The sequence below is a fragment of the Camponotus vicinus genome, unplaced genomic scaffold (assembly GCF_025532165.1).
Source record: "Camponotus vicinus isolate PSW18456_S1 unplaced genomic scaffold, iyCamVici1.0 SCAF_6, whole genome shotgun sequence".
Taxonomy (NCBI): Eukaryota; Metazoa; Arthropoda; class Insecta; order Hymenoptera; family Formicidae; genus Camponotus; species Camponotus vicinus.
In genome coordinates, this window is record NW_028141978.1 from 18,797,291 (window position 1) to 18,823,229 (window position 25,939).

The 25,939-nt window shown below is 29.4% G+C and overlaps 2 protein-coding genes and 1 long non-coding RNA gene across 3 annotated transcripts; 1 reads left to right on the forward strand and 2 right to left on the reverse strand.

Annotated features, from left to right (window-relative positions):
- Positions 1 to 2,195: 2,195 nt before the first annotated feature.
- LOC145973400 (uncharacterized) lies at positions 2,196 to 3,443 on the reverse strand. Its single transcript, XR_014439429.1, has 2 exons — positions 3,074 to 3,443; positions 2,196 to 2,839 (listed from the first exon to the last, which is right to left on the reverse strand). It is a non-coding gene; the product is annotated as an uncharacterized LOC145973400 (long non-coding RNA).
- A 1,289-nt stretch (positions 3,444 to 4,732) lies between these two features.
- On the reverse strand, positions 4,733 to 18,839 carry LOC145972915 (WD repeat-containing protein 26). Its single transcript, XM_083101960.1, has 11 exons — positions 18,270 to 18,839; positions 17,812 to 18,060; positions 16,899 to 17,058; positions 16,198 to 16,368; positions 15,791 to 15,964; positions 8,894 to 9,082; positions 7,314 to 7,580; positions 6,728 to 6,873; positions 6,454 to 6,662; positions 6,141 to 6,335; positions 4,733 to 6,018 (listed from the first exon to the last, which is right to left on the reverse strand). Exons 1-11 carry the CDS (start codon positions 18,281 to 18,283, stop codon positions 5,963 to 5,965), a joined length of 1,830 nt encoding a protein of 609 aa, XP_082958086.1. The 5' UTR covers positions 18,284 to 18,839; the 3' UTR covers positions 4,733 to 5,962.
- Positions 18,840 to 23,476: 4,637 nt separating this feature from the next.
- Positions 23,477 to 24,858, forward strand: LOC145973796 (uncharacterized). The gene is made up of 5 exons (XM_083103368.1): positions 23,477 to 23,616; positions 23,830 to 24,036; positions 24,110 to 24,196; positions 24,282 to 24,389; positions 24,470 to 24,858. The coding sequence occupies exons 1-5, from the start codon at positions 23,477 to 23,479 to the stop codon at positions 24,750 to 24,752; spliced, it is 825 nt and encodes a 274-aa protein (XP_082959494.1). The 3' UTR covers positions 24,753 to 24,858.
- The last annotated feature ends 1,081 nt before the right edge of the window (positions 24,859 to 25,939 follow it).

Sequence of the window (25,939 nt, forward strand, 5' to 3'; positions counted from 1 at the left end):
AAAGATCAAAAGTATATTTCTATTGGTTTAATTTTTGATATCTCATACAAGCCTAATATGAGAATATTAAACTGATTAGAATCAACAAGATAAATGGAAAATTATCTTATTTGAAGCATAAAGCAAGAGTTTAATTATCATATAAATTATGTCTCAATTTTATAAATTAAATTTGTGATATTTTTTAATTGTATTAAATGTATTTAAAATAAAGAATAATTTTAGGAAGTAGCATAAATGTTTATTTATTGTAATTTATAATTCATTTATATTTTCATTGATAGGATATATAGCAGTCATTATTCGAAAGAAAGCATCTAATTGGTTTTCATCATCGAATGTCTTTTTGAAAATAAATTCCGCTAAATAATGATTAAATAATAATAAAGTAAATTGTGAAAATAATTAAATTTAATTTATAAAATTGAGACATAATTTATATGATAATTAAACTCTTGCTTTATGCTTCAAATAAGATAATTTTCCATTTATCTTGTTGATTCTAATCAGTTTAATATTCTCATATTAGGCTTGTATGAGATATCAAAAATTAAACCAATAGAAATATACTTTTGATCTTTTATTAATAGCCACTAGCAGGCTTTATATCTACTTCTAACAGAAATTTGATTGCGAGAAAGCGTGCATCGCGTAGCGGAAAGCGAAGGAACTATTGAATCAAGGCATCTAAATACCGATTATGCAGGTTCTGCTTGGTTTCTGCCACCAATCTGCCGTCAAATTATGCGCGCAGATCTTGCTCGGTTCTTGCTGCCAATTTGACGTCAAGTCATGCAGCAAGCTTTGCTTGCTTTTTGCTGACAATTTGTCATCAGACTTTCCTGCACAGATTTTGCTCGGGTTTTGCCGCCAACTTGACGTCAAATTTTGTGTGCGCAGATCTTGCTTGGTTTTTGCCGCCAATTTGACGTCAAGTAATGCAGCAAGCTTCGCTTGCTTTTTGCCGCCAATTTGTTGTCGGATTTTGTCAGCAAGCTTTGCTCGGTTTTTGCCGCCAATCTGCCAGCTTAATCAGGTAATAACAACTCTTGTAGTAAAATTGTAGCCTTTTTGCTGACAACAATTTTTAGCAAGCACTTGGCGAAATCTGTTCGAGCAGACTTGGCTAACTGGGTGTGTGTGTACACATACATTTGTGATCATTTTTAATTGTATTAAATTGTATTAAATGTATTTAAAATTATTATTTTTTTATATAACAGCTAAAATAGTAGGTTTATGAAAAAAATGCATATAACCTTTTTTGTAGAGTTTTTTAGCGGCTTTATTTTTTGCTTAAAATTTTTTTTCTCAAATCAATATTTTCGGAGATAAAAAGCATTAAAATTGTGAAATTCTTTTGTTAATAACTTTTAAATAAACAATGAGCGCCGGCTAAAACCTTTTGAATGTTACTCAGGACAGTGACCTTGACAACATATATCAAAGTCAAGGTTATCCGAGGTGGCTCCCCTAAGCTAAATAATTACCTTTATTATGTATTTGTAATATTATTCTCACGCATTAATAACTGGCGTAGATCTTAAGCCTTTTAAACGTATTTAAATTTGTGATCTAATAAAAAACACTAATAGATATTTTTTTAAAGGCATTTTTTCCTATCTTTCTTAAACATTTTTTTATATTTTCAAAGTTTATTTATTAAATTTAAAACGGTGTCTGCATTTGTAGCAAAACACGTTTTAATATTACAAATACCCAGCCAGCACATATTAGTTCATAGAATATCCTCCGATCTTCCGCTAGGAAGATTTGAATATTCGTAGAAGTTCTTTTTAAGAAGATAGATATTCTGGAAATATTCTTATGTTTTTAAAAGTACACTATCTTAAATATTCTAATAACATTCTTCAAGATTATTCCTATACATATACATAGAATATTCTATACACGATTTGATTTTCTGCTAGAAATATTATTGCGTATATCGTTCCTACGGAAAAATATACTACTGCTAGTATTAAATTTCTGTAAGGCGACATTCCAGCTGTACTTGAGCCCAGGTCCACAATAGGTGATTTAAGCTTTAAGCCTTAAGAAATTGATTAATCACAGTCGAATATTTTCCTCATACTTGACTGCGATTGGTCAATTTCTTACGGCTTAGGGCTTAAATTATCTATTGTAGACCCGGCCTGAAAGAAAAATGTGATTAATAAATGGAAAACAACATATATATATAAAATATTATATATTTATATGTAATATTTTTCACAATATTATTAGTAATAATTATTGAAAAGAATAGTAATTATAATAATTGAAAGACAAAATAAAATAACATGTTTTTAAAACAGATTTCTAAAATAAAAAAAACAGGTAATTATAATCATTGTAGATCTAGGAGTTTGTAGAAAAGATCTAGGATCTTTTGGGCAATTTAAAAATTCTTTGCTCTCTATACGAGATAAAATTTGCAAGAGATCTTTTAGAGCTTCATGTTTAATATTATGTTTTACTGCCCAATTTTTTAAATCATCTAAAATATTTATATTAGTAATCTGAATAGGATTAAGGTTATTATCTATTGTAACATTGTAATTGAGATATATTTGATTCATCGTCAAGTATACATGTAGAAATTGAATCTGAGGAAGTATCCTGATCATCATTAATATGATATGTGTTAGATGTATCATCAATATTGATGTGTTTTAAACATTCAACATTGTTCGTATTTGAACTAGAAGCATCGGTATTATCATTATCATTATTTAAATGCTGATGTAATATAGAATTAAAACTTCCTTTCTTATAGTTCGATAAAAATAACTATTAATTTTACGCTTTGTCTTTGGCATTGTTATCAAAAAGTTGGCTATAAACAGAATTTAAATGATTAAATATGTGTATACTTATAATTACATTAGGCGATTTTTGGCGATCGTTTGATATAGCAACCAATGTGTACCAGAATGTACACATTGGTTGCTATACCAAACGATCGCCAATAATTGGCTATTATATATTCATCATTTTACTTATTTATATAACACACATCTATTACGATCATTTACATCAAATGGTAATTATTTAAAATATTACTGCTTACCTCCAAATATCGATAAATTTGACGTACTTTTATAAAAATCTAGCGTAGAAAATCGTCACCTATCTGTTCCGCAAATCGGGATATTTATTGTTAAAATTTTTAGGTTAAGAAACTTGTTGTTTACTGACGAAACGTGGCGCGACTGCGCGACATGAGTATGCGCTCTGTAGGCAGTAACGCGATAATCATTTTTCGAATATTCTATTATACAAAACTCTTGAATATTTGAAAAGAGTCAAATTCGAAGAATATTCTATAAAACGTACATAATATTATTTAATTACGAATATTCGACATTAAATTATAGAGAAGATTCATATTCCTATATCAATATTAAAATATTCATTTAAGAATATTTGTATAGAAAGAGCTATGGAATATACAATTAGAATATTCATTTTAAAATATTCGCTTAGGAAGAGCTATAGAATATACAGGAATATTGTGTGCTGGCTGGGTACGTTGCACCGTAACATTGCTACAATCTTACATTGCAATATTCCTAAAAGCGGACATTTTAACGTTGCCGCAATCCCACCACAATGGTGCAGCAACATTTTGCAGTGAATTTGCAACGTTGCAATATTGCGGTGAAAGATTGCTGCAATGTGTATGCAATCTTTGTGTGCTGTATGGGTAGAGATCTAATTTGAAAGATACACACACACAAATATCTAATTGACCAAATTTTACATATTTTTTTAACTTTCCAAGATATTTATCTATCACCCTGGCGAAAATAAATATCGGAGCGTAAGTCGAATGTAAGGAAAGAGTAACAGAAGTGTAAACAAAGCTTCTAAGAGACATAAATTCAAACAACGAAACGTAAATGAAGCGTTAACACTTCGTTTACGTTTCGTTGTTTCAATTTACGCCTCCTAGAAGCTTCGTTTACACTTCTGTTACTCTTTCTTTATATTCGACTTACGCTCCGATATTTATTTTCGCCAGGGCAGAAACAAAAATTTTAACATAACTTATATATTATATATTTATAAAATATACAATATTATATTTATAAAATAAACTAAAATTTTTTCTACATATAAATAATCTATTATTTAAAAAAAAAGTAGAAACTGGAAATTAAATATCCGTCAAATTTAAATGACTTCGGAATGTCAAGATTTGCTCACAATTTACTCGCAATTTATCATCAAACTTGCCTGCGCAGATCTTGGTTGATTTTTGCCAACAATTTGACATCAAGCATATTAGCAAGCTTTGCTCGGATTATTTTACCATCAATTTATTGTTAGGTTTTGTCAGCAAGGTTTACCAGCAAAACACGAGCTTATTGCAGACATAGTTGATGCCAATTTGCTACCATGTTTTGATAGAATTTGCCGTTAATTTGCTGGTAATTTGCGCGCAAATTGCTTACGTCATGTATATTCTAAATCTCTCTCTCTCTCTCTCTTTTCAGATTTCTCGTTCTTATTTATTTCAGATAATAAAATATTGTAAATTGAATTTTTGTCCAAATTCTACTTGTTCCATTAATTACATTCCAAGTATATATTTATTATAACTTGAATAAAGTCAATTATATTATCAAATTAAAACAAAAATTCTTTTATTTTTTTCATGATATAAGCCCGTCCTTTTTCATATAATTCTTATAAATTATTTTCACAAACAAATCTACAACAATGATAGTGGAAAAAACAATTTATAAACTTTATTAAATATTATATCATTGCACTACCAGTGTTACCACACTATGCATATATTTTGGAATAAATGATGAAAAAGATAGCACATTACATCTTTTGATACATGGCAATTAATAATACCAGTGCAACATTCATAATTTTCTAATATTATCTCTATATGTATATTTATCATTCAAATTATTTCATTATACATAAATAATTTGCTGTTTTACATAAAAACAGCCAGTTCTGATTCATATTATAACACTTCATTAGAAAGTTCTAAAAACTAATGATACATAAATTATGAATTACCTTTCTTGCACAATTCTTGTGATTATGATTCTAAATATAAATTGATAAATAATAATTATTTTATAAATGCTTAAGCAATTTTACACATTTACATATTTCACTTTAAGCTCTGTTGCTTGGTGTGTGTGCATACTGAAATAAACATAACAAAATTGTTTTTCCATCAAATGTTTTTTTTTTGTGTTGCCTAATATATGAAATTCAATGATCTTCTAAGAGATGACACATATTTGAAAATTTAAGTTATCTTGTCGTAAAAATTACAAAAAACTTAACATATTAAAGATAGCATTTATGTCATTAATTAATGAATGACTTAGAATAAAACTCTAGATTCAAAATTGTTATTTACAATATTTATTGATACAATTATAGTCAAATTTGACAAAATTCCTGTCAAAACATAATGTTTCTACGATACTGTCCCAACATCATATAGATGCATTCCATGTTCTTGTTTATAGTTTTATCCTTACACATCAATCCTAAGACGGAATTTTCTTCATTTTCTATTCTGCCATATAACTACTTTATTATGCTGCATCATATTTTCGATTATTAACTCTGATGCTTAAATTACTCAATATTTTAATTGAGATAACACAATGGATACCATATGCATACAAAATACATAAAGATATTATTAAAAAGAAAGTATATATGCACAAAGGTGAAAATTACACTCGATGATTTCAGTTTTAATAGTTGCAGACGGTTTAGCAGTTGTTGCTAACATATACATCTCTCCTGTTACCTCTATTTAAAAGATGGTAGGTAAGAATGATAAGAGGTATGGAGGGCAACTGCAGAAGGCAGTAAAATGTCAATATGACAATCAACAGAACAGTATGATAGTCAAGTGTCAATATGACAGTCTTTTGAACACCATGAGGTCATGGGAACATTCTGTAGTTTGCTACGATATCATTTCATGCCATCCACTTGTATTTGAAGAGTTAGTTTCTAGCGATACTGAAATAAATGTATAAAAAGAAAATTATAAAAGAAAATTAAACTAATATGACATATTACAATAACTTATATATTATAAATAATTTTATTCCTCTCTCTTAGAAAATTTTTTAAAGACTTACCAGTCTTATCATTTTCAGCTCCATCTAGAGAAGATGATCTTGGACCCCATATCCTTACTGTAAAATCATCTGATACAGAAGCCATCATTTGATGGTAAACAGGATTCCATGAGACACAATTAACTGTTCTAGAATGTCCTGTGAGTGTTGCTATAGGCAATTCTCTTTTGATATGCCAGATGTATACTTTAGTGTCTGTGTTAACATAGAAATAAGAAATTAATCATTATACAAATTTGCTTTTTTTCTAAATAATTACTGATATATATATAATGATTTATACATAACAATTGTATTTTTGCACATGACAAACCTTCACTACCAGATGCAATAAAATCTTGATTAGTTCCACCGAAACAGCTATGAATAGTAAAATGTCCTTGAGTGACTCCTTGAAAACGCCTTACAAGACATCTATCTTGTAAGTCCCAAAGATGCACACCTTGATTTGCCACATTCAGTAACGCAAGTCGATCCGCTTTGTTTACACTAAATGACATGACAGGATGATCTTCTTGCAACCTATAATGGTATAAAACGATTTTGTTAAAAGTTTTATTTAATGATATTATATTACTAAACCATACATTGTGAAATCGCATAAATCGTCGAAATTATATCCCCGAATTCTATGATGTGTATCAGCGGCCAGAACAGTCTTTCCATCACTGCGACACCATAAACATTTTACTCTTACTCCTTCCCATGAATCGGAAACATTGCCATCCATATCCTAAAATTTTTTTTTATTAAAGTACATTAAAAATATTCGATATAAGTTTGAGTTAATGAATCTTTTTTAAAAAAATAAGATCTTGTCTATCAACTTCCTTTGGCTGCAAATCTTTTATATTTATCTCTAGTGATAATTGTATATTTATCTCTAGCGATAAGAAATATCTTACTTTCTCTTTCTATCTCTCTCTTTTCTTCTTTCCTCATAATAGAAACAAGTAAAATTTTAAATAAATAGTAAATTGAGACAATTCAGTGTTCATTTATATCATTATTTTATACTAATTAATGTGACAAAATTTGAGGAATATTCTATAATTATAATGTTTTCATTTTACTTGTTGAGAATTTTTAAAAAGTAATTTTATGTGATGCAGCCAAAGAGTTAAGTTTTAAACTGTGTAATTATAGTATTAATTTATAAAAGTTGACACATACGCATTGATAAAATTGACCACGAAGACCTCCTGCTACAAATTTATTCGAATCACGATGCCAGGCGCAAGCTGTCAATGAATCATCTGTATTTTGAGTCAATCTCACACGTAATTCACAATCGGGCGTGTCAACATTCCAAAGCCACAATTCGGGACAATCTTCTGGACCGCAAGCAATTAAATGGCTGCTATCAGGACTCCAAGCAATTAGTGCTACACCATATGTATGGCCTTCGAGTGTTTTTCTATGCGTTACTTTTAATGTTTCCTATATCACATTTAAACAAAAGTTTATTACCTATATTTCTCAAAAATAAAATTATACAGGATGCTAATCACTAACCACACTTTTTTCCTACTAATTTCTACTGAATTTTTATTTGTATTGAATCTTTTTGCCAACTTTGAACTAAGTTTTTTCAGAAATTTCAAAAAATTATTATTTATTATAACTTTTCAATGTTCAATACTGCAGATTTTTTATAACTAAATTTTATAAATTGACTTTATCAAATGAAATAAAACTTATTATATCTTACAAAAAATATGATTTTATCTATTTTTTCTAAAAAATATAAATTTTCAAAAAATTTTGTTCTTAAGGGGATCCTGTACTGAACGGCGAACTCTTACACGAAACAGCGCACTCATCTAAATCTCATCCCGTATCTCTTTCCATCACGTTATTTATAAAGAAGATGCACTGCTTTTTTCCACTCTATTTTACCTACACGCACACATACATACACACGAATCGCTCTACAAACTATACTTTTATATTAAACTTCTAATTTCGATTTCGAAGGTTCAACAATGTTTTTTCATATAATTCGACCCAAGCAAACTTGTTTTTACGTTCATACAAACTATATAGTTTTTATATTAAGTACATATTATGATGAGTTGACAGCTCGTCTACAATTCGAGATGCCATATTGAGATAAAAATGGATAAGGAAAACTGTAATTTCATAATTATTTCTCATTTTTTATATGAAGTCGAAGTTTGCTAGGATTATTGATGTATGTATTGCAATCGTGGATAAATATTTTCAATTCTGTCAAATTAGTGCGACGAAAGACTAGAAATACGAAAATCATAATTTTGTCGGTAATACAAACGATTACAGGATCCCCTTAATCACACATTTAGTTAGAACTACAAATATTTTAATATTTTTTTAAGAAAAGAATTGATTAAAGTTAGGTGAAAAATCTATGATAAAGAAATGTTAGACTCTATGCATTATTAACAATCTATTTATAGTATTAAAAATAGTTATTAAAATTATATAAAATTGATCAAATGTTTTAAATGTTTAAAAATTTCAGAAAAATATTTAATGTTCTTGATATATGATAGCTAGAAATATAAATTAATATAAGAAAAAGAGAAAGAAAAAATAGGAATATAAAAAACAAATTTGTTACAATTTGTATATCATCAAAATATAAATCATATTTTTAAAATGTTTTAAAAAAATTTCACGAAATTCTTGAAGCACTTGATCAGTTTCACAGTGAATCACTGTATGTATGTGTGTGTGTGTGTGTGTATATATATATATATGTGTGTACTTACAGGATCCACATCCCATATAATTACAGTCATATCTTTAGAGCCTGTGGCAAGTTTAAGACCGTCAGGAGAGAATTTGCAATACCAAACTTCATCGCAATGGTCATTCAATATCTGTATAGTATGGCACGGAAATTGCTCCTTGCCACAACTGTGATCCACAAGCAGAGAGACATTTTCTAGACTCGTTGGCTTTAAAAGAGAAATTATACAGATAGGTGATAGATGTAGAATAATACAGATTTTAACACACACGCACACACTCACTCTCACTCTCTCACTCTCACTCTCACTCTCTCTCTCTCTCTCCCTCTCCCTCTAATAATGTATACAACACAATTTTTATAATTGTATTAAATTTTGTTACTGCATCAATTAATCCCATAAAAAGTTTAGGTTGTGTTATTCTACAAAATTCATTTATATAAAATTCACTGGAACAAAAAAATTTTTTTTTTATTGTCTTCAAAAATTAACATTTAAGGAATAATATTCAATGTATATTGAATGTATATTTATTTATAAATGACAATTTTTAAAAGTGATATTAAAGTAACTTACTTTCAGGATTGGAAAGTTACTTCATAAAAATATTATCATTACTGATTATCATTATTTCTTATCAATTTTTAAAGTAACTGGCATTACTATTACCGTTACTCAAATAACTGGTACAATTTTTATTACATTTTTTAATATAAATGTTAATACAGGATTAAATTAAATACTTAAAATTTTTATTTATAAATATTTTATATTTAAGTATAACAAAAATTACATAATTTTGATAGTGAAAACGATATTAATAATTTTGATAAAAATTTTAATAATCTGAAATTCCTAATTAGTCACTGACACTAACTAAACTTTCTTATAAAATAAAGAGAAAAGATATTAAAAAAAGTTTTGTCAGCAGTTTTTATATAACATTTCTTGATTAATATATTTCTTTGCATGAAAATTATATCCAGTAATTTCGAAAAAGTAATGATAAAAATGTTAAATTCAATATTTGTTATCGAAAGGTGTAATGTACTTTTTCTGTTGCAAACAAAATTTCTAAATTTGTAATATTGAATTAATTATTGGATCGAAAAAAATTACTGTAATAGTAACGGCGTTACAAAATAACATATTGCTTCTCAACTCTACTCACTTCAGCCTTGCCTTTACTTTGTAGATATTATAATAAGTTATAGTGCTGAATTTTATAGTGTTGAATTCTGTTCACTTTTTTTCGTGAAATCTCTCATACAGCATGGAACAATTCAATTATATTGCAGTAATGATCTTGAAAGTAACATATTATAGAGACATTTTAGAAACATATATAATTGTAATAAGAAACAATATTCCAACAACAATATTACGAAAAATAATATTCAATAATCAGTTTGCTTTTCGCTGTGACCTATTATGCGCTTTTTATTTGATATTTATTGTAGTCATAAAAACCACTATATAAGCTTATAAGGAGCAGCTAGTAAGATTGAAAGTATAATAACTATTTCTATCTGTTTAATTTCCAACACTAAGTATATATATATATACAGGGTGAGCCATTTTAATTAACGCACGCAATTATTTCGGAAACAAAGCATTTTAGAGAAAAATGTTTCAGACAAAAGTTTTATGGTTTCGAGGGGGCCATAAGATGGTATCATTGGTTTGACCTTGAAGAGTTATTTGAAGGTCACATGAAGGTCACCTTCAATTTCTTAAATGGAACCTACTATTTGTCATTGCATATTCTTGTAGCTTATTTCGAGAGCTTTCCAAAACACTATAATTAAGTACCTTTTCGTTAAGTACTTTTTGAGTTATGAGGCTTGAAATAATTTCTTAATTTTACATAAACCGTAAAATATCTTGTAAAATATTCATTTTTCGATTATCTTATCTTAATACTTTTATGTACAAAATAATGAGAGGAATCAATTGGTGTAAAGAAAACACATAGTTGTTTTTAAGAAAAAATATGGAATTGTTAATTGCAAATTATATATTTTTTCTTCAAAACAACTATGTGTTTTCTTTACACCAGTTGATTCCTCTCATTATTTTGTACGTAAAAGTATTAAGGTAAGATAATCGAAAAATGAATATTTTACAAGATATTTTACGGTTTATGTAAAATTAAGAAATTATTTCAAGCATTATAACTCAAAAAGTACTTAACGGAAAGGTACTTAATTATAGTGTTTTGGAAAGCTCTCGAAATAAGCTACAAGAATGTACAAAAATATATAGGGTATTCCATTTAAAAAAATTGAAGTGACCTTCACGTGACCTTCAAATGACTCTTCAAGGTCAAACCAATGATACCATCTTATGGCCCCCTCGAAACCATACAACTTTTGTCTAAAACATTTTTCTCTATCTTGCTTATTTTTCGAGTTATTTGGCTGCCTAAGTTAAAATGGGTCACCCTGTATATATACATATAGGGTGTTCTAAAAAGGTATGTCAAAAATTTAAGGAGATTCCTCACACCTGAAGGATGAAAAAATGTTATGTATGGACATAGGTGCAGAAATGCTTATTTCGGGAGTTATGTTGAAAATACTGTTAGCTGTATTACTTACACAAGGAAAAATTTAGGATTAATTATTGTAGACGACAATCGTTTAATTAGGCTTATTTACATTTGGTTTTAATGTGACCTTGAGTATGTTACAATAAATGTTGAAAATGTTCACCATTTTCCTGAATACAAGCAGTGACACGTCGACGCATCGATTCACGGACACGTTCAAAAATGCATGGCGGATTGTCTCGCAACCTGCAATGATACGGTCACGAAGATCTTGAATATCACGCACTGGTGACATTTTTGAACGTGTCCGTGAATCGATGCGTCGATGTGTCACTGCTTGTATTCAGGAAAATGGTGAACATTTTCAACATTGATTGTAACATACTCAAGGTCACATTAAGACCAAATGTAAATAAGCCTAATTAAACGATTGTCGTCTACAATAATTAATCCTAAATTTTTCCTTGTGTAAGTAATACAGCTAACAGTATTTTCAACACAACTCCTGAAATAAGCATTTCCGCACCTATGTCCATATAACATTTTTTCATCCTTCAGGTGTGAGGAATATCTCCTTAAATTTTTGACATATTTAGAACACCCTGTATATATATACAGGGTGTCCCATTTTAATCGATCACCCCGAATAACTTTTTTAATTTTGATTGTAGAAAAAAACGTTTCAGACAAAAGTTATATGGTTTCAAGGGGGACATGAGACGATGCCATTAGTTTGACCTTGAAGAGTCAGCTGAAAGTCACGTGAAGGTCACCTCCAACTTTTTAAATGGGACACCCTATATGCTTTTGCATATTCTTAGCTCATCTCGAGAGCTTTCCAAAACACTATAATTAAGTTAGTTTTCATTAAGTACTTTCCGAGTTATGGGGCTTGAAATAATTTCTTAATTTTATATAAACTGTAAAATATCTTGTAAAATATTCATTTTTTGATTATCTTATCTTAATACTTTTATGTACAAAATAATGAGAGGAATCAATTGGTGTAAAGAAAACACATAAGCTATAAGAGCTATAAGAATATGCAAAAGCATATAGGGTCCCATTTAAAAAGTTGGAGGTGACCTTCACGTGACTCAGCTGACTCTTCAAGGTCAAACTAATGGCACCGTCTCATGTCCCCCTTGAAACCATATAACTTTTGTCTGAAATATTTTTTTCTACAATCAAAATTAAAAAAGTTATTCGGGGCGATCGATTAAAATGGGACACCCTGTGTGTGTGTGTGTGTGTATATATATATATACACACACACAATATATATATACACACTATGTTTTTACATATGTATAAGTGTGTATATAAAGTAATATGTGTAATATTTGTAATTATGTAAACCGTATGTACACTTTAAGAAGACACTTTATTGATTCTTCCTTCTTAACACACATTTCTTAAAGTGTACATACGGTTTACATAATTACAAATATTACACATATTACTTTATATACACACTTATACATATGTAAAAACATAGTGTGTATATATATATTGTGTGTATATATATATATATACACACACACAATATATATATACACACTATGTTTTTACATATGTATAAGTGTGTATATAAAGTAATATGTGTAATATTTGTAATTATGTAAACCGTATGTACACTTTAAGAAATGTGTGTTAAGAAGGAAGAATCAATTTAAAAATTAATAAATCTACATACATTTCGAGATTCATGAATTTGATTTTGTACAAAACTTTTTTAGTTTTTAAAATATGAAATCAATAATCTATTTGTGTGAGTTAAAGTAAAGATTTCTAAAGAGTTCTGTAAAATATAATTTAATCTTAAAATCGTAAATACACATTATCATATAGAACTAAATTTTTAAAAAGATTGTAGACAAAAATTTATGAAAATAAAAATTTCCCAAAATAAATTTTTACTTTAATTCACATAAATTAATTATTAATTTTAAAAAGCTAAAAGAGTTTAGCGCAATATCGATCTCAAACTTATTTAAATTTATTCATTTTTTAACCGATCTGTTCAGTTCTTTCTTAAAATAAAAAAATACTTATATATATTATATACATTATCATAATATTTTATTGTAATTTTTTATAAAAGACATCTTTAACGTTATCGCAATCATATAATAATGGTGTAGCAACAGATTTGGAATATTGCAATTTTTTAATAAAATTATTCTACAATAGTCTGCAATCTTTTTTATAAGCTGAATAAATATAGTTTAAAGAAATATAGTTTATAGAAACTTGTTAAATAGGATCAATTTTTTAAATATTTTTCTTAAGTTTTATTAAAATTTTAATGAAAAGTTAATTAAGGCAGATTTTGCATTATTTAAGATTTCATATTATTGTGATTTAAATACGATTTCATTATAATTTCTGTAAAATATTTTTATATATATAAATATATATAAATCATACGCGCGCGCGCGCACACACACACACGCGCGCGCGCGCACACACACACGCGCGCACACACGCACGCACGCACGCACGCACGCACGCACGCACGCACGCACGCACACACACACACGTGTCTGTGTGTGTGTTTGAAATGCCTTTCTGTCTTTCTTTCTTTTTAAAGAAAACAACAAAATTTTCTTACAAAAAACTATGGTAATTCATATCAATCTTCATTTATCATAAATTTAATAATATGTATAATAAAAATCTTTATTTTTATTTAATAAAAAAACTAATTTCTTGAGTGTCTGATTATGTAATTATTATTTCAAATAACAGAGCAAACATAATATGTATGTATTGTAAAACATTTATATTCTATTTCTGATTTATGATTTGGAATATTTTTGTATCACATATTATTCTCAATAATTACTTTTATATTTTACTTCTTGATAACTACTTTTATAGATATTACAATTTATAGATATTACAGAATAGATATTACAACTATTTATTTAATCTTGAGCTTAAATGTGTGCATGTTTAATAAGTATTAGTTGTAATACATAATGCTCAGTAAACAAAAATACAAAAACAAATATATAAAAAATTTTATTTAAGTAAATTTCATATAAAATTAAATTGAAGAAAACTTCAATGAATATAATGAATATATGTTTTCGAACATTGAGAAGACTAATTTTTAAATTCTTTTGAAACAAATTTTAAAAATTTATATGAACTATTGTATTATTCTTACAAAAAATAATAAAATTTCTTTTTTGTATTTTTTACAATTTTATTTTTTCTTTTTCTTTCTTTTTTGTTTTTGAGAATAAGAAAAGTGGATTATATACATTACACATATTATCATAAACATATATATATATATATACAGGGTGTCCCGAAACTAACGCTTAATATTTTAAAAGCAGATTCTCTGGCCAATTTAAAAACGATTTTTCCTCAGCGAAAATGTCGCGGCACTAATAGTTTTCGAGTTATAAACGATTGAAAATAAAGGGTTTTTCGCAAAATAAGGCTTATGGGAATAAAATATTAATAAAGTCATATTCTTTAGTTAACTTTAGGTAGAGTTTACTTTAATAGAATTTTAATTTAAGGCTTAGTTAGAAAGATACATGATGACAAAAATTGGGAATATGCAAAAAATAATGATCTCCCTCGACATTTTCGCTGAGGAAAAATCGTTTTTAAATTGGCCAGAGAATCTGGCTTTAAAATATCAAGCGTTAGTTTCGGGACACCCTGTATATATGTATACATACGCGCGCGCGCGCGCGCACACACACGCACGCACGCACTCACGCACACGTACGTGTGTGTATGTATGTACATATGTATATATTTGTCTTTTAAATATTTTGAAAATTTATTCACCAGTAATAATTAAGACTTTATTTTTATTAATTTTTTTAAAATTAAATGATAAAATTTGTAGATACTGTAAATTTAAATGCTATTTTTAAGTGAAAATGTAATTTCAAAAATAATTAAATTTATCATTTTTATTTAATATTATATGTATTAATTTCATTATTACCTTGATATTATGAATAATTCTATAAATAGTTATATCTTATTTTGAGAGATAGATATGCCAATATTGCACCAAACCTATTAGAGATATCTTAGGCTACATTCCGTAATTCACTGTAGTATTGCCAACATATTGTCCTTATATCATCCTTGTCTAACATTCAATGAACACTAAGAATGACAATATGCTGCCAATGAATTTTGAAACGTAGTCTTAGTACTTTTTTTTACATCAAAACAGCAATATGATATTATAAAAAAATAAAATTATAAGAAAAATAATGGAAGAAAGTGAGCATTAAAAGTATAGAAATAATATAGTGAAAACATATATTTAGTAGCACTTATTTTAAATTGATAATTTAAATTCTAATATGATTCAAATATACCTGTGTGTGTGTTATATGATATGTGCAGAGTTGACTTTGCATTTCCACAGCTTGACAAAGTAAAGAATGAAGTCTTCGTGGTGGTAACATAATGGAAGGTGGCAGATATTTTTGTAGTCTGTCCATAAGCGCAGCCCTGGAGACTGGCCCTTTGCCATCCCAGCCTGCACGTGTCTGTTAACAAGTGTCCATTTGCTAGTGATCAAATTTTCAGTTGTAAGTTAGTTTTAAAGATATTTCAAAAATAAGAAAGCTTTAATTGTCGTAGGAACTATACTTGTTAATAATAGTAATAACTATTATAATACATATTTATAGTAGTAACTATATTTAATATAAAACAAATATAGATTTATAATGCTGTATGTAACCATATGTTTATTATTTAAAGCAAATATATAAAATACCTGTAATTCATCTCGTCCACTGCACATCATAAATAAAGATAACTGATGAACACGACCAGTATTGTGGCCCAAAGGTGTAAGCTCATTGCGTAATACATGTAACGCATCAAATACCATACCTTCTTCTAAATATTCTAAATACTTTTGTTCTAGCAATAAGAATTTCATCTCCTATAAATAAGAAGTCAATACTAATTAAAATGTGCATAATATTTTAATAATTATATTAATAAAAAACTTCACAAATGTTGTCTTTATTGTTATTATAGATCTGTAAAATTATGCTTTTTTCTTCTCTTTATTTTTTTATTTATTTATTTTTTAATAATAATTTACAATTCCCTTAAAGCTAAGCTATAAAGAAAAATATAAAAAAAAACAGTGATACTAATAATTAAATAAATTTCCCAAGTTTTTGCAGTATAGTACTTTTCATTGATATTTATTTATTAAAGCATTATTAACACTATTAAATAATTTGAGCACTATTAAATAATTTTTACATATTGAATTGTTTGTATATTGAAATCTTTTCTTCCTTATTTATAATTTTCAATATCTAACTCCCAAAAGAATATATTTATGAATCTATATTTATATACTTTTTCTGTCATTAAAACAATTAGTAAAATATATAAATCAAATTGACTGAATTTAAAAGCATCTTGCATTATCGTGGTCATTATATTGTTAAGATTTACCACTAAACTCTGGTGTGCACTCTTTAAAAAGGACTTCAATTCATTAAGATCATTGTCTGCTTTGTTCCAATCGCCATCCATAACATGTTGTCTAAACTTTGCTGCAGCAGGATGATCTAGTCGACAGCCTGATTCTTGCATAAGTAGATCTGCTGTACGACTAAAAATAATATATTTTTCTCGTTATTTATTGTTGATTATAAATTACATTTCTCTGATATATGATCTAGTTAAAAATTCATAACAAAACTTTTTAAGAATTAATAAATTTATTAATAAATTTATAGATCATAAATATTAAAAATAATTTAATAATGCAACTCTCTCTCTCTCTCTCTCTGTTGCCAATATATAGTCTAAAATATATAATTATCTATAAAATACATAATTATATAATTAATATCATAATTTCTTCTTATTATTATTAAAATAATTTGAAGAAATATAATTATAATTTTATAACTTATACTTAAATTATCTTCAGTGTTGGAATATTTCAATGCCATTTGCATTTGTCCATTGTCATAAAATAAATATAACTGAAACAGATACTATACTACTTATATTTCAAAGTTCTATTAAATTCTTAGCTTTTTTCCAACATATGAATATGTTCTTATACTTAACATAATTATGATTAATGACAATTTTTTCATTAAGCAATAAATAATATGAAAAAAATGACATTACTATTAATTATAAAATTTGAGCTGGAAATGAAATAGAATGACTATTGTGATATAATTAATAATTTACATGTACATTGTATCTTGTTATGGTAAAAATAAGTAAACTTATATATTTGTTTTAATAATATATTAATATAAGTTAATAATATATTGTTTCTTTGTTATTAAATTAATAAAACCAACACAACTCATAAAATATTGAGAAAATAAACAGTATTACATACTCTAAACCAACTGTTTTTAAATGTTGTCCGATAAGTCTCACAATGTCTTGATTAGTTTTGTCCATTATTTTTGGAGGTCCCAAACTCTGATTTATTTCTCCATTCACACCGTTAATATCGCTATCTGATTCTGGTAACAAATTGCCATTGGCATGAAGTCCACCAGAGTCTGCCTTAGATCCATTTTGTTGTAGCCCGGAAGATACACCACCGTTTGACGTCTGCTGTTGCATTACGCTGTCATGTACACTGAAATGTTATTCATAATATGATAATACCATATTAATTCAATAGCATCAGCATATATTATATTCTAATAAAATATTTCTATCTTGTAATTTTTAAGTTTTAAAATCACTAGAGATGTGAAAGTTATGTGTTATGCAAAAAAAGAAAAAGTGCAATTATGAGAAATTGTACAAATACAAGCACAACTTAGAAAGAAAAAAAAATATTACCGATAGTTATCCATGTCCGGACTGGAGGAATGCTGCTCGTCCGCTGGTCGTAGAGTAGTCGATAGAGAACTACGGGACCTTTTGCGCGGTGGCGGAGCGAGTCCACCGTCGTCCGACTCGCTGCTCGAGGCCAGGCTTATGCGCGTATCGCCCCGTTTTTCACACGATTATTGTCCCCCGGGATAACTGTCGATGACTTAACGGCTAGGACTACGGCGGGGGGGAGCCGGGGATCGAGGGCACACACAGGGCCACGGTTGGCGTTAAACACGACAGGGGAAAAAATCTTGACCTTAGCTTTTTCCCTTTTTTTCCCCTCTCACCACTTGTCGTATCTCTGAAAATGTGGTTCAACCTTTCCTCTTCGCGTATCTTCGTGATGTGGATGAATCAATCGTCAGCTGCCATTAATCGCTATCATCAGCCGCCGTTTAACTTGACGGAACCGTGTCCCGAGGAAAAGGAATTCGCTCTTAATCAAAATTCAATGCAAACCACAGAGAACAATGACTACGGCACAGCTGATACTTGTTTGGATCGTCGTTTACGTCACACTGTGTCCTTCTTTGCGGATAGGCTAGCGATCGTCGCGCCTGCTATATCCGCTTGTTACGTACTCAGCTATCAGTAGACTGATTGGCTTCGAGGTTTTTTTCAGCTTTCTCTTTGGCCGTATTCAGCGGACTCAACTGCTAAGTAACAATCGAACATGATTGGTTTCTACTTTCAGATCTGACCAATCAGCGTCGAATTACATCGGGAAATCTAGTAATGTTGCCCAACTGTTGAGTCCGCTGAATGCGGCCATTGGCTGCGTTCAGCAGAAAAAGCTGCTTTGCAACTGTGTAAAATTCGTGAGCCTGATTGGTGTATGCTCTTAATTTTGACTGGATCTAAGAGCATACACCAATCAGATTCACGAATTTTACAACAGTTGCAAAGCAGCTTTTCCTGCTGAACGCAGCCATTGTCTATTTAATAGCGTTTTCCAATGGTCGGGTTCAATCGTTCTGAGGGTAGTTTACTAGACATCATTGACCAATCATAGCCATTCTTCTGAAGAATGTAATCATACATTCTTTAGAAGAATAATTGTGATTGGTCAATGACGTCTAGTATTCCGGAGAGATTGAGGGCCCTGGCACACAAAAATACGTAAGCAGTAAAACGTAGTCAGTAAGGAAATCGACCAATCGGAATTCTTACGTTTTCTTACGTTTTAATATGGCTGCCTTATGCGTCGTCTACAATGAGATTTTAAGGAGACTTAAGGCGTAAGATTTAAGAAATTGACCAATCACAGTCGAGTATTCTCTTAATACTTGACTGTGATTGGTCAATTTCTTAAATCTTACGCCTTAAGTCTCCTTAAAATCTCATTGTAGACGACGCATTATTGCTCAATCATGATCGGTCAATTTGCTTACTGACTACGTTTCACAGCTTACGTTTTTTTGTGTGCCATGGCCTTGAACCCGACAATTTGAAAACGTCATAAAATTACTATTCACCGTGAGATGCCACTACAAAAATTGATATCTTATTGTTAAGCTGGTATTTATAGGCCGTATTCATAGTCCGTTTTTATCAATGACGTATATAATTAGATCAAGGTTACGTTCCAAAACGTAAGTAACTGAGGGAAATTTTACTCGATGGCCGATTTGAACCAATCGGAAAGACTTAAAAGGGGTGGCATCTGATTGATCACGTCGCCAATTGGCCAATTCAAAATAGGACTCTCTGATTGGTCAATCGTTGCTGGTTACCCTAGGCACAGATCGATATAATTGGCTGTGGTCAATCGCAACGTGGTCAAACGGGACGTTCCCGCTTAAAAGAGTTTCGGAACGGCCATCCGAGTAAAATTTCCTCGGTTATGCTTAGTCCACAACCTTGCTTTAAATGACGGAGTCGTAAGAAATTAACCAATCATAGTTGAATGTGAGAAGAATAATTGAATACGATTGGTTAGTTTCTTACGACTCCGTCAGTTAAAGCAAGATCGTGGATCAAGCATTAGGCTGATGACAGAGAACGAGACATAAGCGCTTATGTCTGTCGTTGTCATGGAGTACGTTTACACGGCAACGTTAATTTGGTTTAGTAACAATCGTAGTTATAACTCCCTAAAAGTGATGTTCGTTTACACGCAAGGATTTATTTTATCACTATTCCTCTTTACTTTAACCAGAGAGAAGCCTGAGAGGGGCCACGCTGCCATTTTTCATGGGACGCTTTTTCTACATCGTACACTAGCGACGCGTGCATCCATTTTACGCCGCCTGGAACTACATGGCCACATCCACTTTTAGGTGCCGATAAAACAGTCGGTTTTGGTTCATGTCCGTGCTACATCCACAATTTATAGCTCAGAAATAACATCCCGCATATAAACGTAATTAAAATATACTTTGTTAGCTGCGCGATTTCTTTTCCACATTCAAGTATATATTATAAATATCAATATTAATGAGATGCTATTAATGAGAGCTATTAATGAAATAAGTTTGTGTAATATACGTGTGTAGGATATTTTCTCGTGAATATTATTCTCGTTAGAAAACAGAAAAGATAAATTATATAAAATTCAATAAATTGAATTTTATTTACTAAAACGATCTTAGAAGAAAGACAATTATAGACCATTTCCAGGAGATGTCACGTGAACACTACAAATTTGATACGCAACATATATAACTCTTTTAAAAATAAATATAACATTAAATATATTGAAACTAATTTTTTTTATATTTCTACTAGTTTGTTATTGAACATAATTTTAGAGTTAACGAGATTCTTGCTAAAAACTAAAAATTAATCACATTATAAACTCAACATTTCTCATTGGAATAATTTTCAATTAGATACAATTTTTTTATTTATCTAACAATAAGGAACAATTATCCGAATTATATCATGTTTGATGTCATTTTAAACGCAAAAATTTCATTAATTTATTTTAATTACTTTCAAAAAGATCAAATAAAATATAAAAGTTTTAGTTTTTATTTTATGGATATTTAAAGTTATAAATTATTATACATAACGAAAAAAAAGTTTTCGATATTATTAAAAGCGAGAGCGAGAACGAGTAAGAGCAAGCGAGATGACGTATCGTCAAAAGAGTTCCGAAGTCTCTTACGCGACACACCCTTTCTCTATAGTATGTCACGAGTATGTCATCTTATCAGAATAGAAAATAAAATGCATTTTATTCGTTTGAAAGTAATTTTAATGGAATAATGAGCATTTTGCAATTAAAATGACATCAAACACGACATATGTCGGATAAATGTAGTTAAATATACAGGGTGACCCATTTTAACTTAGGCAGCCAAATAACTCGAAAAATAAGCAAGATAGAGAAAAATGTTTTAGACAAAAGTTGTATGGTTTCGAGGGGGCCATAAGATGGTATCATTGGTTTGACCTTGAAGAGTCATTTGAAGGTCACGTGAAGGTCACTTCAATTTTTTTAAATGGAATACCCTACATATTTTTGTACATTCTTGTAGCTTATTTCGAGAGCTTTCCAAAACACTATAATTAAGTACCTTTCCGTTAAGTACTTTTTGAGTTATGATGCTTGAAATAATTTCTTAATTTTACATAAACCGTAAAATATCTTGTAAAATATTCATTTTTCGATTATCTTACCTTAATACTTTTATGTACAAAATAATGAGAGGAATCAATTGGTGTAAAGAAAACACATAGTTGTTTTTAAGAAAAAATATGGAATTGTTAATTGCAAATTACATATTTTTTCTTCGAAACAACTATGTGTTTTCTTTACACCAATTGATTCCTCTCATTATTTTGTACATAAAACTATTAAGGTAAGGTAATCGAAAAATGAATATTTTACAAGATATTTTACGGTTTATGTAAAATTAAGAAATTATTTCAAGCCTCATAACTCAAAAAGTACTTAACGAAAATGTACTTAATTATAGTGTTTTGGAAAGCTCTCGAGATGAGCTACAAGAATGTACAAAAATATATAGGATGTTCCATTTAAAAAAATTGAAGTGACCTTCACGTGACCTTCAAATGACTCTTCAAGGTCAAACCAATGATACCATCTTATGGCCCCCTCGAAACCATACAACTTTTGTCTAAAACATTTTTCTCTATCTTGCTTATTTTTCGAGTTATTTGGCTGCCTAAGTTAAAATGGGTCACCCTGTATAATCCAAATTTTTATTACCAGACTAATTAAAAATTGTCCGATTTATATCGTGTTTGGAGTCATTTTAATCGTAAAAATCTCATTAATTCATTAAAATTATTTTCAAATCGATAAAATACAAAATAAAAGTTTTAGGTTTTAATTTATAAGATGTTTGCATTCTCGTGAGTTGCGAATGGATAGAGAAAGCGAGAAAACCGATTACTAAAGACTTCGGAACTCTTTGATGATAGGTCAACTCGCTCGCACTCTATTCGTGGTCTCGCTTTCTCTGTCAGACTTCACAATCGTGCTAGACAGCTCGGAAAGATAAGCGGACCCGAGGATCGAGAAATTTTCAGCAGAAATGTTACAAAACCTGCTGACATAATTTGATAGCAGAAACTGAACAGGATTTGTTTGAAATTATCATAGCAGATTGGTGGCAGCAATCGAGTAAGATCTGTGCAACACAGTTTGATATCAGATTGGTTGCAGAAACCGAGCAGGATCTGCGCAATAAAATTTGATATCAAATTCTCGGCAGATATCGAGTAGAGCCTGCTGATATAACTGACGGCAGATTGATGGCAGAAATTGAACAGGATCTGTGCGACGCAATTTGACAACAGATTGTCGGCAGAAACCCAGCAGGATCTGCGCAATGAAATTTGATGTCAAATTATCGACAGAAACCGAGTAAAGCCAGCAGATATAACTGACGGCAAATTGATAGCAGAAATTTAACAGGATCTGTGAGGCGTAATTTGATCACAGATATCTATACAATAACTAGATCGCTAACTCCCATTGATTTTGTACATAAAATGTGTCCCCGAAAACCATGTAATATGGCGGTCGCGCATGCGTAATATTGGTGGAATACTAATATGGCGGACACTGACACATATGGTGACCCTTTTTTTTCAACACCCTGTATATATACACGTTTTTCTCTGCCTTACTTTACGTCCATGAGTACGTTTACACGGCAACGTTAATCAGGTTTAGTAACAACATAGAGCTTATACTAATGGAGGGGCCTTGCTTATATACCAACAATGGGCAAGTGCTCGCGAGGAGGATCGACAGAGAGATGTATATATTCTGTCTCAACTGTGGCACCCCCACTCCGTGTGTTCTCCTAGAGGAGAAGAAGCGCAGAAGAGCGGGGTTAGCAAAAATAACCTAAAATTCATTTTCATATTGATCTTATGAATATTGTTACTTGTGCTCTCTTTTACCATGGTAATGTAATGTTATATTTGTAAAAGACAATATGATAAAAATAATGAAATATCGTTTCATGCGTAAGTATGCATATTAATGAAACAATACATTATAAATTATAACAGATGTGCAATGAATATAAATTTATGTTCTCAGATTTCCAAAAGCAACAAACATTCGAACAGCTTGGGAAATAGCATGCAAATTACAACAACCTGTATCTAAAACAGCTCGTATATGTTCTGAACATTTTACAATAGATAGTTTTATATCAAAGAGAGATTATGATATAAAATTGTTAAAACCATCAGCGATACCATCAATATTCCCATGGAACCAAGAAGATAATTTAACAAATAACAAGTAAGATTTAAAAAATTGAATATAATATATGCAAAAATTATATTATAATAAAATTGTACTTGTTATTAAACAGTTCCAGCCAAATTTGTATTCAACACAGTGTGGATTCTACATTGAAAGAGAATCAAGATTGCGCACATGAAATTGTATCTTCTTCATGGTATGCTTTTGCAATTTGTTTTAGAAATAATTCACATGTTACTATTATTTATCTAATAATACATTTATTGCATAAATTATTTTAGTGAACTAACTATTCCATGTAACGAAGAATGTAATTTACCAAGAACGCCATCCACTAAGAACACCAGCACAGAATATAATTTATCTTTATTAGAAACACCATCAAAGCGGTATGTTCTATTACTTTTGAAATCTAATGAGATATGTTTGCGCAAAGAAGTATGTGATATATTTATAAATTATTTTATAGACGATTAAAAGATACACAAATTCCCAACATTTCTAATAAAATATGGCGTCCTGCGAGAATAGGAGATCTTACACCAGAACATTTTTCTACACCTCGAAGAACTTTACGGAATTTACAATTGATACAAAAAAAAACCAATGAGCAAACAAAGAAAATAAAGATATTGCAAGATAAGAATAGAAGATTGCTTAAAAAAGTTTCAACATTACAGGATCTGATCTCGCATTTGAAACAAAACAATCTTATTTCTGAAAATGCAGCTCATGGATTAATGGTACATTAAGATTGATATATTTCATCATGAATTTATATATATTCTTAAAACAAATAAGAAAAAAATGACAAAATTAATATTATTTCATAATGAATAAATACTCAATAAATCATTTGAAAACTTAATAAAATGTATTATTTATTTTATTCAATTTTCCTAGCAGTTTTTTTTAAATATTTCTTAAATATTTATTTTGTTATTTATAATATTGTAGACAATTTTTTGTTTTAGTAAGTATATTACTCATTTTATTTAATCATTTTTATTATTTATATGTATTTATATTTTTTTATTTATTCGTAAAAATTGAAGTACATGTATTACATTCAATAAAATGATCTGCCATATATGTATGTTCTGCAGCGCGCATCATATCAATAATATATTAATTATTTCTGATTTTCCATTTTTATACACTGCTGTGCACAAAAATTGCAACACTCTAAATGGCAATACCTTTCATAGTAATTTTCGTACACAGCAGTGTATATCTTATTTTCATTTGTTGATTTTATTATTATTATTATATATTTTTCTTTAATTATACAAAAAACTTAAGTAGATATTCCATCAAGGAAATTATTACAAAGAAATAAAAAGGAGCAAGGTACCAGACCGTATAGTTACGGACCTACGGCCACAGTTGAGACAGAAAAATATATTTCTCTTTGTCGATCCTCCTTGTGCGCGCCATGGCCTCTCCATTAGTATAAGCTCTATGATGGGTATGTACATTGTACATAACATCAACCAATCACAAACGTGACTGCTGTCCACCAACGTTACGCATGCGTGAGAATTTAGTACATAAATTTCGTGGACATGTATTTGACGCAAGTTAGCGGTCTAATATATAGTATAGATGTCTGTGAATTTGATAGCAAATTGATAACAAAAATCGAGCAGAATCTGCGCACACAATCTCTGATAGCAGATTGACAGCAGAAACGGAACAGAGTTTGCATGATTCGATAGTTCCTTCACTTACCGCTACGTGAGCTGTACTTTCTCGTAATCTAATTTATGTCAGAAATATATATAAAGTCGCGAATATGAATAAAAGACTAAAAATATAGTAATTATCATTTTAATTTCTATCACTTTAATTTCTGATATCTGATACAAGCAGATGAGATTCAGAATATTAAACTGATTGGAATCAATATGATAAATGGAAAATTATTCATGTACTGCCT

Excerpts from the sequence above, each read along its gene's own strand:
- LOC145972915 (XM_083101960.1), bottom strand. Across the intron at positions 16,369-16,898 it reads GTGCACACCAGAGTTTAGTG|GAGATGAAATTCTTATTGCT; the intron begins GTAAATCTTAAC and ends TCTTATTTATAG. Across the intron at positions 15,965-16,197 it reads GTGGACGAGATGAATTACAG|ACACGTGCAGGCTGGGATGG; the intron begins GTATTTTATATA and ends ACTTGTTAACAG.
- LOC145973796 (XM_083103368.1), top strand. The coding sequence starts at position 23,477 with ATGGAGGGGCCTTGCTTATATACCAACAATGGGCAAGTGCTCGCGAGG. Across the intron at positions 23,617-23,829 it reads AAGAAGCGCAGAAGAGCGGG|ATTTCCAAAAGCAACAAACA; the intron begins GTTAGCAAAAAT and ends TTATGTTCTCAG. Across the intron at positions 24,390-24,469 it reads TTAGAAACACCATCAAAGCG|ACGATTAAAAGATACACAAA; the intron begins GTATGTTCTATT and ends ATTATTTTATAG.